The 17,797-nt window shown below is 44.7% G+C and overlaps 1 protein-coding gene across 2 annotated transcripts; it reads right to left on the minus strand.

The window, feature by feature from the left end:
• Nucleotides 1–886: 886 nt before the first annotated feature.
• cnnm4a (cyclin and CBS domain divalent metal cation transport mediator 4a) lies at nucleotides 887–17,577 on the minus strand. Of its 2 annotated transcripts, XM_084693423.1 has the most exons (8): nucleotides 16,134–17,577; nucleotides 14,264–14,407; nucleotides 13,617–13,751; nucleotides 13,098–13,267; nucleotides 9,471–9,567; nucleotides 6,395–6,484; nucleotides 4,376–4,551; nucleotides 887–4,234 (listed from the first exon to the last, which is right to left on the minus strand). In XM_084693423.1, the coding sequence occupies exons 1-8, from the start codon at nucleotides 17,542–17,544 to the stop codon at nucleotides 3,659–3,661; spliced, it is 2,799 nt and encodes a 932-aa protein (XP_084549549.1). In that variant the 5' UTR covers nucleotides 17,545–17,577; the 3' UTR covers nucleotides 887–3,658. The 2 variants fall into 2 exon arrangements, with proteins under 2 accessions (XP_084549549.1, XP_084549548.1); XM_084693422.1 differs by lacking the exon at nucleotides 6,395–6,484.
• Nucleotides 17,578–17,797: the final 220 nt, after the last annotated feature.

Below are 17,797 nucleotides of genomic sequence, written 5' to 3' on the forward strand. Positions count from 1 at the left end.
CTAGAATCAGGCAGCTAATACCCTTGTCTGTATGTAAAGCTATACTCAGAATCAGACTTTTTATAGTGGAATATTGGGCTTAGTCAATGGAAAGAACATATAGAACTAGTCCTAATGCAAGTTCAATAAAAATGTATTATTTGATGGCAATTGAAAAGCGGAGATCAACTACTTATGAATCTGGCTCCCAGATAGCTAACATCCTAGACCCTATTAAGTTCCCCACCAAAATCACACTGCTAGTGAATCAAACAGTGGGGAAACCCTGTCCAGGCCCCAAGCACTCTCCTCCAGGTATAATCATCACACTGGAGCAAGGTTCTGAAAAAGAAAAAAAACAACAGGAGTCTCGGCCCAGCGCCCCTGCTAAGAGCCCATGGCCAGAGGTCTCCCAAATATTAAAAACAGCTTAAAAGACTGGGTCAACAAGCTAATAGTAGAGGAATTTCAATATTTTGAAACTGCAGGAGAGGAGGGTAGATATAAGGGGAGTGAAAAAGAGAAGGGTCCGGAAAGGCAAAGGGAGGGAAGGTAGAAAAAGGAGTGTTGGAGAGGAGCAAGGCCGGAGACAAGAAGAATGTGTGTGTGTGTGTGTTGGGGAGGGGGGGGGGCAGTAGGTGGGAGGTTAAAAAAGGATAGGTTTACGAAAGGGAAGGGTTGGGGGAAGGAGGGAGCGAGCAAGCGGTACACTGCAGTTACAAGCTGCTGAGGTGCCAGTATGCCATTCTACGTACAGGAGGGGCACATCTTGGTTTCCCAGGACATTTTGCAGAAATGGAAAAGAGCAAACCGTTCCATGGCTTTGATTATCTAGGTAACAATACATGATCCGACCCCTACAAAATGCTACAGTATAAGCTTTAAAACATGAAGAGGGAGAGAAATGTACTTTGAGGTCAAATCCGAGCAATGCTTTATTGCTATGCAATGTCTTACAACTATTGAAAGAAAAGATCTTGATAGTTTTTTCTAACAAAGGCTACATTACGCATAAGATCAATATTCATCCTCTTTCTCACCCCATGACACAAATCACATCAATGCCCAATTCTTCATATACAGAATATTTACAGTAACATAATACAGGCAGGTTTTAGGAAATCGAAACAACAGAGTCTTCCACAGAAAGATGCGTTTCTCATAAATGGAAGACCATTTCATGTGATAACACGTCAAGGTGCCTTCCTAGATTATGATAGAATAATAGAATAAATAGAATATCACTCAATAAATACAACATTTCAGGTTTGAACAACGCTTTCACATTGTTTCAGTACACAGTCTAAAACATACAAAGCCAACCAGTGGCTAAATCGAAAACCAACATATGACTGTTTGCTACATGTGACCTATATGAACCAGCAGGCAGGTCTAGGATTACTTTGTGTGTAAGGCTGTGTGGACTATAGAATTTACATCACAAAATCAGACAGAACCTCTCAAAACTGTGGACGAAGGGACATCGTCTGTTTTTACAAAATCTAAATTCTATGGTGCTAAAATAGAGATTATGCTCTCATTCAGAATTAACAGTTTTCCTGTGGAAGAGAAATGCTTTGGAATCAATATCATATACAGTATTCAATGTTCACCTGCACTTTGTGCATATCTCACACTCACTGGTTTGTGTTTTCAACGCAGTGGTAGCTTATACAAACAGGTTTTTGTTTTCAGTCAATAAAACACTTGCTAACAACATTAAAATAATAATCACAATTGTTTAAATTACTTCAGTCATTGCATACATAGGGGATAAGTAAAGAACATGCTAGCAGCAGTCCATGTCTGAGCTCCCCTTCAGTGAGAACCCACAGTTGTCTTAATGGTGTTAAATCACACTTCATGGTATCCTTGTATTAAAAGAACCCAGGTCACACATTTCCTTCAAGTCAATCTCATTCTGGAGGACACTCCACATCTACTCCATGGCGTGTCAGGGTACAGTATAATTACACACACACACACAATAAAATATATTTCACATTATATCTGAAGAGTCATGTACAGTACGTATCCCTGGTTGGAATGCTTTTTAAAGTACACAGCATTATTAAATTAGGAGGAATGTTTTTTTGTGCCACCGAACTACACATTCTACTCTTGTGATGTCAGGATGAATATATATATATATATATATATATATATATATATATATATATTGGACATCCAAAGAAATGTGACATCACATGTGGAATTCTTAACTCAGTTGTAATATCACTAGATTGATATCACACCAACGCAGCCGCTCACAAAGTAAAACTAAATAGTAAAAGCAATAAAATAACTTCTCCTGGTGTGACAGAAAGAAAGATGTGGCGGAAAAGGAGACAGTATTCTACTGAGCTCTACTTCACAGTGTGTTTGTACTTGTGTAGTGAAAGTGGGTCAGTCTTTGTACAGTCGGTGTCATCAGAAGAATGCAGCTTATCACAGGACACTGATGTTCTCAAGAACCAAGAAATGTCCAAAATAAAAAATCTTGAAAGGAAAAAATGAACATAAGAGAAAATATAAAACAGTACATCAAATAAATCTCAAACAGGTAGAAATTAATTGTATGCAAAATAAATATATTGCTCTCCACTATTTCAATAAGTCATAATATTTTTTCTGACTGGGAGAAGTGTGAGGGAATGATCCCTTGCTTTTGTACTGCAACTCCCCTTTAGTCTGAGCCTAGGCCCCTCCAAGTACAGCACAAACACAGCTACGTGTTTTAACTTGCAAGCCCTTTAGTGTTCACCTCACAAATGCCTGTGTCAGGAAAAGTATTTATGAACCTGGGCGAATTTGGTCTGATCCACATTGGGAATATCCCATTTACAACTTTGACACATTTCAAGGTTGTGCTGCCCTGAATTGTATGAGGAAGGAAGACGACCCCTGTGACTCGGTTCACTGTATATCTGTAATAAATATATATGTATATTTATACACAATGTGTGTGTATCTATATTTCTTTCTTTTTTTGCGCAATCTTTGGAAAACAAATGAACATGAGCACAAAGACACAAATCAAACATCCTCCAACTAACTGTTTGCTTGTGTCAGGCCGGTAATTTTTTGGGTGTTGCCTTTACACAGGTCATACACAACAGGAGTGAGGGTGATGAAGATGTGTGAGTGTCTTTGTGAGATATATAACTACAGAAAGAGTGAGAGGATGGAGTGGTGTTTTACAGTGCACCGAAACAATAAATAGCAAAGTGCTATTTTCATCCACCATCTGCCTAGAGCAAGGAATTTCTGGGAATAATCACAGACTCTAATCATGCAGACTGTGGTTGTGTAAATACATGATAAACCTCCTCCACCACCTTCCTCACTCTTCCTGATAGACATTATCTCAGTCTTACAGCATTGATCAACTCACAAACTCTCTCCCTCAAAACACAGTAAAATGTTTGGTCAAAATTAGCATTATTGTCTTAATTCTCTTGCCCTTTGAGTAGAGAGTAAGCCATATTAAGTTAGGAGAAAGGGAAAATACCATGAAGAGAGGAGAATACAGGAAGTCTCTTCCGTAGAATACCTCACGTTAAGTTGTAGAGACACCGGGCAACGACAAGCATCAACAAGCACAGGAGAACTAGGGTGTGTTTGAGTGTGTCTGCCGTGTGCGCGAAATTGATTTTTTTCAACAAACTCCCAGAGGCTATCAAATGGTACTCTCTGTGTGTGCATGACTGATTGTGTGCACGTGCGGGTGAGAGTGGGCATGAGAGTGCGTGTGACTGTGTGTATGTGGGTGACTTGGCCTGCGGGTGCCTCCCACGCAGTTCTTCTGCTCGCTGAGCAGAGAGGCCGTCTCTCCCGGGCCGTTCTCTGGACGAGCAAACGGTGGGGAGGGCTGTGGTTTTGGTGGGAGAGAGCAGGGGAGAGTCGTGCCCGCACCTGCGCCTGTGCCCAGGGAGGAGGGGGACGTTTGGGGTAAGGGGGTGCGGTTACAAGGAGGAGGGGTTGGTTGGGGCAGAGACTGGGTTGATCTGGTGCCTGAGGAGGGGGTGTTGGTTTGGGATGGCTGGGTACGACCAGTTGGTGGCGTTGGCTGAGAGAGCGACGGGAGGCGTTTTAGGGGTGGGATGGCCAGGGGTAGGGGGGTGCGGGCGACTGGGGGGGTGATGGGAGGCAGGGAGCCGGTGGTGTCGAGACGTGTGTGGCTGCCCTCTGGAGACTGGGGAGTGCTGTCCAGCCTGGAGGCCAGGAGACCATTCTGGTACTGAGAACGTGTGATCTGAAGGAAGAAGAGAGAGTGAATTTAAAAGGCAGAGAGTAATAGACCAAATTCAAACGAGTGAGAGTGATGGAGAGGGATCAAATAGAGAGAAGAGAGGCAGCAAGGCTTTCGAAAACCAGGAATGTTGAGGAGTGTCACCTTGACAAACTGAAGGTCTGTGAGAGCACGCACGCAGAAGTCCGGAGTGTACTGGAAAGGAGTGCCTGGAAGCTGCGTGTTGCTACCTGTCACAGACCCGCCTTCCGGAGGGCGCTCGGTGCAACTAAGAGATGCAGAGCGGTTCAGACCACCCCCATGTGACGGAGAACGGAACTCTAAGATAGATGGAAAGAAAGTGTGAAAAGACAACAGACACGCACACACTAATTGTATGTATATAGGGTTGCAAAATTCCGGAATGTATTGCCAAATATTTTGGGGAATTTATGCTGAACTGTTTTTTTTTTTTTTATAAATATATGAGATATTTATTACATTCTATCTCTAAGGTAGACTGAAATCACAGCTATGGAAAAATACTTATGCTTATCCTGTACAAGATGTTGCAATATCAATAGAATTTGTCAGAGTCTTTTACATCTAATATTCACTCATACTCTGAAAATGATGATTCTGTTATGGTTCTGTGCTACTATAATAATCCATGGTGCTTTCATGGTTGCCAAGAAGATTCCATCCCTTTGCAACCCTAATGTAAACACACAAACACACACCCACACAGTAAAACACAGAACAATAAGCAACAGGAAAAAATGAGATTTGCACAGTACAGTTGTGTTGGACAAAAGACAAGTGAGAAGACAAATTCAGTAAGGGTTGAGAGAAGTGATATTAGTCTAAATGACAGACACCAGGTCACGGAACACACACACACACATTGGGTGCACACCCTCACAAAATCTAAACATGCACACACAGTCACACCAACACACGCGACACAAACGGAAGCAGTTATCACTTAATGTATAACGATAAAGAGCACATGAAGACACACTATAGATGTATGACAAGTGATAACTGGATGACTTAAAAGAAGATGAATAATTAGCTGATATGTGCGAGTGTCATTAACATTTTTCTAATACATGCAGTAAAGGATAGAGCACTTGAAATTACAAAATAGAGTATCTGAACCCACAGACCAAAGCACTGATTGGCTGAGTACTGTGGGGGCAAAGTGTGGGGCAAAACACAATCATCATCACAGTGTTGAGAATGTGACTTTACGAGAGTTCAGTGATTGAGTGAGCGGTGAACAGTCTAGTCAACAGTCCAGCTTTGTCCCAACTAGGCCCTATACCTTTGTGAAGATCTGAGTGACTGGATGGTTAACAGCAATAAGGTAGATAACTCCTTTCCAATGCGAGGTCAACACCTTGTCACCTCTTTCTCTGGAGAAACAGCATCAGATCTTCACAAGTGCACTCGGCCCTGGGCCAAGGAGTGGCTTGGGGACAGAGCCTCATGTTATGGCAGTGGTAGTGCAGGTTAAGTAAGGACAGGTGAGGTAAACATTGCTCGTAACCACAGCTGTAGGATCAGATTAGCAATAATATCAATATCAGACTGTGGATCAGTGGTTAGAGAAAGTGACTATATGTAGTGACAGGTTCAGGGTTTGTTTTTTTTGGGGGGGGGGGGGGGGAGTATAGATGATGACAAAGGGAGCTGTGGAACACTGCACCCAGAGCCCTATCCAGCAAGTCTCTTCTTCCGCATTACCGCCTGCCTGTGTCTCTAAGGCTAGCTGAGCTGACAGTGGCCCATTATCATGTGTTGTGGCATCTGGACCATCAGTCTAATGTCCTGGGCTGTGCTACTGTTCTGTGCAGGAGAGGAGTGCTTGTCAGAAACCGGCCAGATTACCAAGCCTTTGCTCGCTTTCCAGGAGGAATTAAATCACAAGAACAGAACTAAAAGCAGGAAAATATCAGAAAAGAAAACAAAGATTGTTGTAGATATTTTATTACCCTTCTGAAAAGTGCAAGATGCAAAGACTTGGTAACCGTCATGTCCTCATCCTAGACTACCTGCTGGTACTTGCTGGAGCAGGGCTCTTCAAAGGATGAGTGAGGAACGATAACAGGGTTTATTGGCTTAGAAGTAGCCTGATCCATCTCCCCCCACCCCCCCCTGTCCCGCCATGCGAGTCATTACCTGGGAAGCGACTGAACAGAGAAAACCTCTTAAGAGAAAGGCGTCGCGGAGGGGGTGACGCCACTGATGGGGAGAGAGGGGGGGTGACGGCTGAGGGGGGTGGGGATAGGAGGGGTGGGGAGAGAGAGATGCTCTCGTTTACAAGTTAATTCAATATGGGGGCAGCACAATCCTGCTCCTCTCCCAGAACTTATAAGTTCTTTTCAGAAACCCCATTGGAGAAAATTCCTATTATTCCTATACAGAGGGGTTTCTCTAGAGCTATCCAGTCAACATATCTGCCTATTGGTGAAGGACGGCTGTTCAAAGAAAAGGGTTCTCATGTTTGACTTACGGTTTCACACATAAAAGCTGTACACATCATAGCGCATGCACACATACATAGATAAAGTACATTGCCTATGCAAAGCACAGAGAACACTTTAGGAAATGGGACAAGGAGTGCAAGGAAGAGAGACAGACCAGGAGAGAGAGACAGACCACGAGAGAGAGAGAGAGAGAGAGAGAGAGAGAGAGAGAGAGAAAGAGAGAGAGAGAGAAAGAAAGAAAGAGAGAAAAAGAGAGAAAAAGAGAGAAAAAGAGAGACAGACAGAAAGGGGGGAGACCGAGTTTCTAAATTGTAAACAAAAGACAGTTCCAGTAATTTCACAACTTTGACTAAACTATTGCATCTAGAGCTTCTATAAATGACAGAGAGCACTGCTTTTTTTAATGAGTCTAATACCTTAAATCAGCTTATAGCATCAATAACACTGGAAACCATGGAAATGTATAGGTCCGATGCAATACTGGCGTCTGACCTCCAAGTGTCGCTAGCGTGCACAATTCTGGATCTGGCGCTAACCTGACATGTTACTTAATGCTGCTTGAAAGAGCGACATGCGTGTGCCCAACACTTACTGATGTGATACGGCCCTGGTGGGACGCCTGTTCTCAGAGTGCACAAGCACATACACACCTTTTAGCTATCCTATAATGTTGTTGGTTTGCTGTGCATGGCTTTCCTGTCTAAATGTCCCTGGAACACTACGGTTACAGGGTGCGTGAGTCACACACGTTATGAGACACCAGAGCCCGTCTCTAGGATGCTCATGTATGCTAACATGCTCATGTATGCCAGCATGGGACTGGCACGACTAGACTGTCCTCTGCCATGGTCATTTCTGGCTGTTTGACAAACTTTAAAAGGTGACATGACATGAAAACTTCATTTTATGAGGTTATTTAACATTAATATGAGTTCCCCTAGCCTGCCTTCGGTCCCCCAGTGGCTAGACTTTTCGATAAGTGTAAACCAAGCCCTGCGTGTTCTTCTCCGTCTTTGACAAAATGAAGGCTCAATTGCGCTGTTTGAAAATCTCCCCCTAGTGACGTAGATAGGGGGAAGGTTACCTCCCCTCTCTCTGCTTTGCCCGACCAGATCATCTAGCCCGCCCATGAGAAACTGAGCTACCACCGTGCAAGGGCGAGTGCGATATCGGTTTTTCCTGGAGAGACATCATGGCGAGCAAACAAACGAAGCATAACAGTTGCTCAGTGCTTGGATATACAAATGCAAGCAGACATCTTTTTTTTTTTGTTCCTTCATCCGAGCCTTTGCACAACCCGTATCTTAATTGTATTTTCGCTGGAAATGCGCCGACACAACTTCCCAAAGTGTTGTATGTCTGCGCCAAACATTTCCTCAACTTGAGCCAACTCAAAGCTGGCCTTGCTGAAATTAAATTCTGGATCATTACTAAATCTCCTTGGTCAAGCTACAAACCTTGGACAAGTAAGTTAACTAACGCTATATCATTTTGTTGCTTTACTGTATATGGTTACCTATCTTGCTACCCTTAGAATGTGGCTGTAACATTAGCTCTGCAGCTAACAGCTGAGTTACTGTTGCTAACGTAAAGATAAATGGCATCAAGTGTGTGTGTGAATACAAACGCTGTAACGCCAGTGTTGTACACTTCTTTGATTTTTGGATAACCGTTCTGCTGTTGGTGTTATGGCTCGCGATATCCGCCTTTCTCCACATTGAAATGACTGAGTGTGCACCTCTGCAAACCAGGGTGATCAGATGAGAATGGCTAAATTCGAGGCATTTTACAGCAACGGGGGCAACGAGCCATTGCAATACATCCTGTAAACATTAGCGCATGTTGCCGCCCCTCTCCTCCTCATTAGCATTTGTAATAGAAAATTACTATTCTTTAAGATGTCTATAATATTCTTTGGCCTAGAACAATTATTGCTGAGGTTTTGCTTCTGTAAAATGGCATAACCTTTTAGCCTAAGACAGTATTGCTTAAGTTTCCGTTTGCTGACAAACGTCTAACAATTTGACTGTTTGACCCTGGTCGTTTTGTCCATACTCCAGGGGTTTTCTGCTGACAAGTTCTGCTTCTGTCGTCTTAAGCTCTGTTTTTTTTTATATTGAGCATCTGTATCCAGTTCTGCAACCTATTTCCCTTTTTAACTTTCTGTTATTGAAGAATTCCTCTTTTGATAGACATGAACTATTGAACTAATGATGTAACTGTCTGGAATTACTGTATAAAAGAGTGTTCAGATCATGACACCTTTAGAGAGCCCTTCTACTCCAGACATCATTTATGATACTGTTTTGGAATTGCTCCTCCTTGATTTGAGTCAAGAATAAACAGATAAAGACAAATTCTTCTGACTTCAGACATTCAATCATAGAAAATTCCACCACACATTTAAAGCTACAGACACAGAAACAGCGCGTTCTGAGGAAAGCTGATTGTGGGACTACTTGTAGTGGCTATAATTCTGCACCATGGCTGAATTTCGGGAAAGAGACTTCAGATACAGTATTAGGGGACAACTAAGGCCTATATAAAAGCATCCAAAAACAGCATGTCATGTCACCTTTAACGCCTAAGGAAATACCACGACACTGTAGAATGGGAAGTTGAGAGGCCGTTTGAGAGGGTTTCATATCTGTGTTTGAACATGATCGTTTCCTGTGTAGACAGTTGACTGTGTGTGTTTGTATTTCGATAAATGCATGTGAGCCTGTATGTGTGTGTGTGTGAGGGAGTGAGTGAATGCGTCAGCTTACCCAGGGACTGAGTGGTAAGAGCCATTACTCCATAGAAAGAGAATGGACCCGTCTCGAACATCATATTTTCATTGCCCGCCTCCACCTCCACTCGTCCCTGGAAAACACAACCACAGACCACATGACCACCATGACTTTCAGGTATCACGCTTCAGTAGAAACTGGGTGGTATTTTAGTAGACAAGGTGAAATGTGTTAGGAATTGTAAATACATGTTCTGTATTTACATGCAATCTAATACGTTTTTTTATTTTGTTTGTGCCAAAGTAGTCACTATGTTTTTCTGGATTTAAATCAGAAACTAGACCAAAGGGGTTGCCCAGTGGTTAGGTAACTGAGACACCTGGCCGTCTCATGAATAATGCATGATAGTGACAGGTGTGTCTGCTGACGTTCCTGTCTCTCTCCCTCTCTCGCACGCTGTCACACACACACACACTCAGCATCCTGTGTCAAAGTGTTCCCGTTCAGTCTCAACCCGATGAGTTGTGAGACACACACATGCAGGTGCAACAACACATCCTATACTAAACACACACACACACACACACCTTTCTGAATGGCAGAACTTTAGAAGCTAAGCTCATGTTGCATGTTGTCACCCAAACTGCACCTCAGGAGTCAACACCAGTCTTACTCCGTTCCACACACACACACAACCTGGGCCTTGAAAATACTTTGGTCCACTTGATCTGTGGATTAGTCCATGGATCAGTGACAACCATTGGGAGCACCCCAGCTACTTTCATATGATTGATCCATTTAAACCGTTTAATACAAAATAAAATAACTTAAATTTAAATAAATTGTTGGCATTCAGGACCAGTCTCAAACAAGGATGTGGTGAAAGGAATGATGGGCAATACTGAGCTGTTTAGCTAGGACTCATTGCCATGATCTCTGCCCCAGGGAGATATGGGTAATCCCCCCTCCAAATCAGCCCGCAGAGAGGGAGGATGTTCACAGTGTGTGTGCGCGCGCGAGCGTGTATGTGTATTTGAGGGGGAGGGGTGACCTTGGGCCGACCGTAACAAGGGGAGCTGAAAAGCAGACCAATGTACTTGCAGAGAGTGCTGGAGAGTGTGCATCCTCTACTACATACATGCGAGTGTGTGTGCGTGCCCGTATCTTTGGTGACACAAAGAGATTAATCAGCAAATAGTTCCTCTGAACAGAATGTGTGAACAGGGGAACAAACAACGATGTGACACTGCGTGTACTTACTTACTGAGCTAGCCACTCTCTTTCTCTCACTTACGTTCTTTCTCTCTCCCTCTCTCTCCCTCTCCCTCTCTCTCCCTCTCCCTCTCTCTCCCTCTCTCTCCCTCTCTCTCCCTCTCTCTGCGTCAGTGTGAGCCCTCAAATCTCTGTGCTCCCCACTGCTCCCCCCCCCTTCCTTCCTTCTCATGCTGGTGCAGGGGGAGGGACTTGCAGTTGGATGCTACAGCTCAAGGACCATGAACGTACACAAAGAAATGACCGTTTCTCAGTTACTTTTGCCATCTTCTCTCCTCTTCTGCTTATTTGAACCCCACCCCCTTCCCTCACTCACACCACTTTTCGTCCTCCTCTACTCTCCTCATGTTTCTCCTCACACCATCCTATCCTATCCATCCCCTCCTCTTCTCAAATTTCCTTTTGACGCTCTCCTCTCTTTCTTGTCTTTTTTGCCACCCAATCCTTACCCTCCGCTGGCAATCGACAATCTCTCTTTCCGTCACCTCCCTAATTTCTCTTATGGAAGAGGAATGTACTAGTGAAAGACACATTCACTTAGATGTCCCCCACACTGGCTCCCCAGTGCTGAGCTGACCACGAGAGAGACAGACCACGAGAGAGAGAGACAGAGAGACAGAGAGAGAGAGAGAGACAGAGAGACAGAGAGAGAGACAGAGACAGAGACAGAGACAGAGAGAGAGCAACAATTATATTGTCACAAACTAACACAGACTCTGTTGTTAACCTTTGCATTAAAAAGAGTTGTGCCTGTAATGTAGTTGGTGATTAAGAAGTTGGTGAGAGACACACAGATTCCTAGAATTATTGATACGGCCCCGTGCCCGTTCTGGAATTACAGATATAGTGCAGTGCCTGTGATGTAGCTGGTGATGACAGTTCTCGGTGAATTTGGTACCTACATTTCTCAGATCACCATTTAAATTAGTTACATAACATTACTTGTTCAACCTCCAAATCATCTAGTCACTTATGCACATCATAAAAGCAAATTCTCATTATTTTGAACTAATTGCCAATGGTCTGGTACGTTCATGCAAATGATGTAGCCTGCAATTGGCTGCTGTTTCCTACATTATCAATTGCTCATGGGGATCAAATAGTATTCTATTGGTTCTCTGCTAAATTACCCCAACAAACATCTAGACATTTAGTTCATTACATAACACAATGGTTGAGCCAGTTGTCATAATTGTAAGCCTAATTAACCACCCCCCGCTCTATGTACAGTTCTGCCCATGGAATGTTTGCTAGGTTTACAGTTAGCAATCAAATTTGATTCCTTTGTGCTATGCACTTGTTCCACCAGGCTCACGAGGCAGCCTGCCAGGAGGCTAAGCTCTGCCTCTCCGGAGTTCTAATTGATCATTGGTTTCACCTGTTGCTTGTCTACCCTTTTAGTTGGCTATTTATACACGTGTTAGTTTTGTTGCAAAGTCTTGTTCCTTCCGCAGTTCAGTCTAAGCGTTTGTATATTAGTCTAGTTCGTCCGTGTTTTGACCTTTTGCCTGCTCTTCCCAACTACGTTTTTGGTTTACCTACTCAGCCCTGTTAGCTGTACTTTTAACTATGATTCTGGATGATCTATATTGCCCTGTCTGCGTAATTACAGATATCTGCTTGTACCTCGAATGCCCTGGGATTTAACAACTCCTCTGCGCTTGGATCCATCTTAGAGGCCGTTTTTGTTACAGCAGTGCAGTAAAAATTATTGTATTTTCTGTATCGCAATGACATAAATAAGATTGTTTCTGTCGTATGCCAGTTAGTGACTCGCTATATCCTTTCAACTTGCAAGATCAGTGTCTCCAGCGCTTAGTGGAGCTCAGCCAAGCTCAACATGGAAAGGGTTCCATCGCGAAACTGGCGGCAAATTGTATTTTAGGGATCTCAAAGTGCTTTTACAAACAAGGTTGAAACGCAGTACTGCACGTCCTTGGATTCTGAGATGAACACAAAATGATTCTGAGATGAATGCAAAATTACAATCTTGCACACTGCCTGGTTCTCTAGCTAATCGTTAAACAATCATTTATACCCTACCCTAAATAATACCCTAAAATCCCACAATCAAACTTCCATAGGCACAGACAGACGCACACACACAGAGAGATTTCTCAAATTACAGTATCGATACAATCCAAATGTCTCTGTGAGATTTTGGGTATGTCCAATGACTTGTGTGTGGTTTGTGAATGCAGTGTGATTGCTTAGCTTGGAATCCAAACCACACCACAGAAATCATTGACCCATCACATCACACCCTAATTCACAATTACCAGTCCGGTGTGTATACAATAACAGTAGCCTGCGATGGAATTGAATGGTTCAGACTGCTCATGAAATTAGCTGCTCGAGCACACATGGACAAAAAGTGAGGCGAGTATGTACCTGTAGGATTAGTATAAAGTAGTCTACGGGTTTGCCCCTCTGGTAGACGTAGTGTTGTGGCGAGCGCTTGTCGCTGTCGTTGAACTTGATCTCCTGGATGACGTCTGGGTGCCGGAGAATCCTAAGCAGGACCTTCTCGGAGATCTGCATGGGGCTGAACAGGCACACCTCTGATGGAGGGGGAGGAGCGGGGACAGGAAAGACAGGAAGAGAAGGTCGCCAACGAGGGAGAGAAGAAAATGGGTGGACAGGTGAAGCCCATGAGGATGGGGGGAGAAGAGGGAGGATAGAAGATTGGTTAGAATCCCACAAAGCACCTTGAATCCACAGCATACTAACAAGGGTGTCCGAAACCACATCAATCGCCATGTTTACAAAACTGTGTTGCGAGTGTTTTGGTCATCTCTCCCTGTTCGCTTAGGCTCAAGTCCCAGCCTGGCTAGCTATGAGAGGGTAATGAGAGAGACAGCCATGAGGACAGCGTAGGTAGGACTTTCACCCTCTGCTCTACAGACCTACCTGTGGCCAGGAAGCGGTGAGCCGCAAGCATCAGCTGAGGGCTAATCTTCACCTTGCTCTCACCCTCCTGTTTAAAGGCGGAGAAATCCCGCTTATTCTTGTTGGGGTCCACTTTTTTCCTGTTTCTGTTGTCAGCTGGAAAATAAAAGGGGTGAGGAGAGGTTACATTTACATTACAGTTACATTTAGTAGACGCTCTTATCCAGAGCGACTTACAATAAATACAGGGCCATTCCCCCGAGGCAAGTAGGGTGAAGTGCCTTGCCCAAGGACACAACGTCATTTGGCACGGCCGGGAATCGAACTGGCAACCTTCAGATTACTAGCCCGATTCCCTAACCGCTCAGCCACCTAACTTCCGAGCTCCTGAGAAGTGGAAGGTGAACAGAAGATCGGGGGAAGGCTAAGGAAATGGCTGGCTTTTATTTACTATTAAGAAAACTAACTGCCAATCACTCTAATGACTTAAGTCAATCATTGAAAATGACAGTTACGAGAATTTGTCCTTCAGAGTGATGAAGACCACTTGTTAGACCACCTGTTAGACCACCTGTTCCCACCAGGCCTGCAATTTGCATGCTCAGTACAGCGCACAAATGTATGCTTGTATATCTTTACGTATTTTCCAGTCGTTGATGCAGACTCACTGTAAAGGTCAGACTCATCCAGGATCTCTGATTTGATGATCTCCTCTATGACGTCTTCTAAGGTGACCAATCCCAGCACCTCGTAGAAGGGATCTCCCTCCCCCTCGTTGTTCACCTTCTGAACGATGGCCAGGTGAGACTTGCCTGAGGGGGGGAGGGGGAGGGAAAAAAAGAGATAAAGATAGAGAGATACAGAGAGCGAGAGATAGAGAGCGAGCAAGAGAGTTACTATCATTCATTTGCTCCCTGCAGAAACACCACACCTCTAATCAGAATGATCCTTGGCTACAAGAAGGTCAGGGACAGGATCTCATCTTAATCTTATCAACACTGGGCAGCTGAGTTGAAAGCAAGTGAGGTACTGTACTGAAGGTGACATTAGCATTAGCGGGTGTGCACAGAGTCTGTGGCATTCCATTTTCTGCACCCCTCTGTTCTCCTGCCATCAGAGCTGTCAAATCTCCCACTGCTGTTTGATCCGTCAGAGCAGTCAGTGAAATTTGGTCGGTGAGGACAGACTGAGCCTGATGCCTTAATATAGACCAGACTGGACTTAAAGCTTAGAAGAAACAAGTTGAGTGAACTGCCAGGGTAAGATAATGTGAGATGGGGGTGGGGTTAGGAGAGGGATAGCGAGAAAGGGGGGGGATGGGGAGGAGGGAGACAAAATGAGGGTAATCCACTCTTCTGGCATATTCTTCCCTTCTTCTGCTCTCCTCCAGCCTCTCGGAGACGCTCACGAGAGCTGCTCTTGTGCTGCGCACACACCAGCATGGTGTGATGTCAGTTAACAGCGACAATCGGCTCACAGAGACACGCACCCAACCAATGACCTTACATTCCATAGCCTGACACCACAAGAGTTGAACACGCTGGTGTCAAACTCCAGCCAATCAAAGCGCAGAGAATGACACTGGCAGGTCAGCAGGTATAAGGTCACACAGCGATTACCATGGCGGGGTGCCGACCTTAAGACGGCGCAGCCATCTTTAATGGGTCTTAGAAGACATTTTATGCCATGTTAACCAGGGCTTTGACTTAAGGCCATGCTAGTGATGAGAGAAGGTCAAATTCAAATGGTGGGCTACAACAATCATTTGCACAGTGGTAGACACCATGTATCCCTCAAAGTCTAGAGTTGGAGTTTGTTTTTCAATTCCAATTGTACCCTACCGTACGACTCACTAAAAGTATGACAACGACCACACTGCTGTCTACAAACGGCTGTTGTCACCACGTTCTGGTTCTGTGGTGACGGCTTTTCAACATCATGTTGGGAGTTGGTCTAACCTCATCTCACGGCATGTGAACACAATTCTGAGAATGACAGGTGCTATAAGACAGTCATGATGAGTGACAGACCTCTGGTCTGACAACGTTGCCATGTCATGAAAAGCTCTTTTTTTGGATTGGCTGCTACGATAGTGGCAAATCATGTTAAGGCCTGAGCTAAAGCATCAACACTGAGGCCCTCTAGGGCTACAGATTTTCAGTGCTGCTCTCCAGACCAGTTCACGGTTAAGGAGAAAACAACAGAGGGGGAAGATAAGAAAATCTAGTCTGGTCTGTGTGAAACATAATGTGTGTCACATTTTTCCTCTGCTGTGTTTTGGCAACTAGGCTTTCGAAATTCCACTCATCGATAAAGCTATCAATACGAAGCCAAAGAGCGTGTCCACCTAGATGCACATAGGAACATGCATGTGTTTGTGCAATAGCTGAATCGACAGGATTCCACACAAAACGTTGGGAGAAAAACACACTGCCTACTTGTCAGGCCTAAATCAATCAACAGTCCCAAACACGTCTGCAGACAGACAGATGAAACACACACACCACACGCACACACACCTACGGAAGAAACACACACCTTTCTTAAACTCCTCCAGCATAGCGTCAAGCTTTGTGTCATGAAACACAAAGTGCACTGGATGGTTGTAGAACTTGGTGATGGTCTTCAGGGTGGAACAATCATCCGGGTCCACAAAGGCAAGGTCCTTCACATACAGGATGTCGACGATGTTGGAACGCTCATCGTCAAACACAGGGATTCTGGTGTATCCGCTCTCCATGATCTCTGACATGGTGTTGAAGTCCAACACGGCATCTGCTTGGATCATGAAGCAGTTGGACAAGGGTGTCATCACGTCCTCCACAGTTTTGTTCCGGAGCTCGAGAGCTCCTTGAATCATGTTCATCTCCTCTTTCACCAAGTCGTTGTATGGTTCGGTGACTTTTAACATCTCAACCAGCTTCTCTCTGTTGTACACAGTGCCTATCTCCTGACCCAGTAAAACATCCAACAGTTTACTGACAGGGAAAGACAGTGGGAAAGTCAGGAGCATGAAGAATTTTGTTACCATTATAGTGTTGGCCCCCACTGCCAGTCCATGGCGAGAGCACAGGGCCTGGGGAACGATCTCACCGAATATCACAATACCAACAGTGGAAGCTACCACTGCCCCCAACCCTGAGCCTATAAGATCATCGAGGAGGATAGTGAGGGTCGTGTTGACAAGAACGTTGCCGAGAAGTAGCGAGCAAAGCAGATAGTTTCCCTTGCTGCGAATAGGCTCGATTTTACGTGCGTATTTTTTTTCTTTCTCAGTGCCACAGCTCTGGACGATGCGGAGTTCCATAGGATCCAAAGCCATCAGCCCTAGGTTCAGCCCGCTGAACATACCGGAGAGCACCAACAAGCAGCAGATAACGATGACCTGCAGCCACAAGGGGAGAAGGGATTTCTTTTCCTCGACCACCAAGAGTTTACCATCGTTCTCTCCAAGAAGTGCCCACCTGCCGCCGTTGGCACTCCTGACGCACAACCCATATTCCTTTTGCGGTTCGCTCTTCCGAAGCGGCTTAATGTTTATGCTAAGAACACCGGTCGTTCCTCTGCTACTGACGTTCATGTAAGTCCCGATACTGAAGTCTTTGGTAAAATCTACACAAGTCCTGTTCGGTGTGTCAATATTGTCATCAACGCTATCCTCGTCCTCGCCATCACCTCGTTCCGTAAAGCGGATCTGCGTCCAAGTACCTGAGTGGAGCTGCACCCCGTAAAACCGGAGTAGAATGGTGCTCTCCTCAGTTACCTGTATGACACCGTCATCGGTTGTCGAGGCGGGTTTGTCGCTTCTCTCTAGCCGCATACCAAGCACTTGGCTTCCGCTGTTGCTGACACCCGATGTAGCTGTCTCGGTCCGTCCTCCGACAGCGCCCCACAGAAAAACTATTAAAGTTAGAACATATCCCTGCTGCCCGCTCCATTCTGTCGCCATGTTTGTTTCACTCTTCGGCGACCTGAGAATAGACGTCACTTACTCATGCCTCATGGCTCCGCCTATCTGTTTTCAGCGCCTAACGGGCGCGACAGGTACAGAAACACGCGAGTACACATAAATATTTTTCATGGTATTTTAAGCAAGACTATGTCCAAGCCAACCGGCAAAATAATTTAACCCTGTCATTTTCGTCTATAACAATTTACGCATCACAATAACACGACACTCATGATTGCATGGCTTATTCATA

Source organism: Hypomesus nipponensis, chromosome 27 (genome assembly GCF_054491055.1).
Source record: "Hypomesus nipponensis isolate SF chromosome 27, ASM5449105v1, whole genome shotgun sequence".
NCBI lineage: Eukaryota > Metazoa > Chordata > Actinopteri > Osmeriformes > Osmeridae > Hypomesus > Hypomesus nipponensis.

Coding starts and splice junctions, on each gene's coding strand:
- cnnm4a (XM_084693423.1), bottom strand. CDS start 17,544: ATGGCGACAGAATGGAGCGGGCAGCAGGGATATGTTCTAACTTTAATA. Junction 13,268..13,616: donor TCACCGCTTCCTGGCCACAG/GTAGGTCTGTAG, acceptor CCCCTCCATCAG/AGGTGTGCCTGTTCAGCCCC. Junction 9,568..13,097: donor ACTTTATACTAATCCTACAG/GTACATACTCGC, acceptor TGTGTTTTCCAG/GGACGAGTGGAGGTGGAGGC.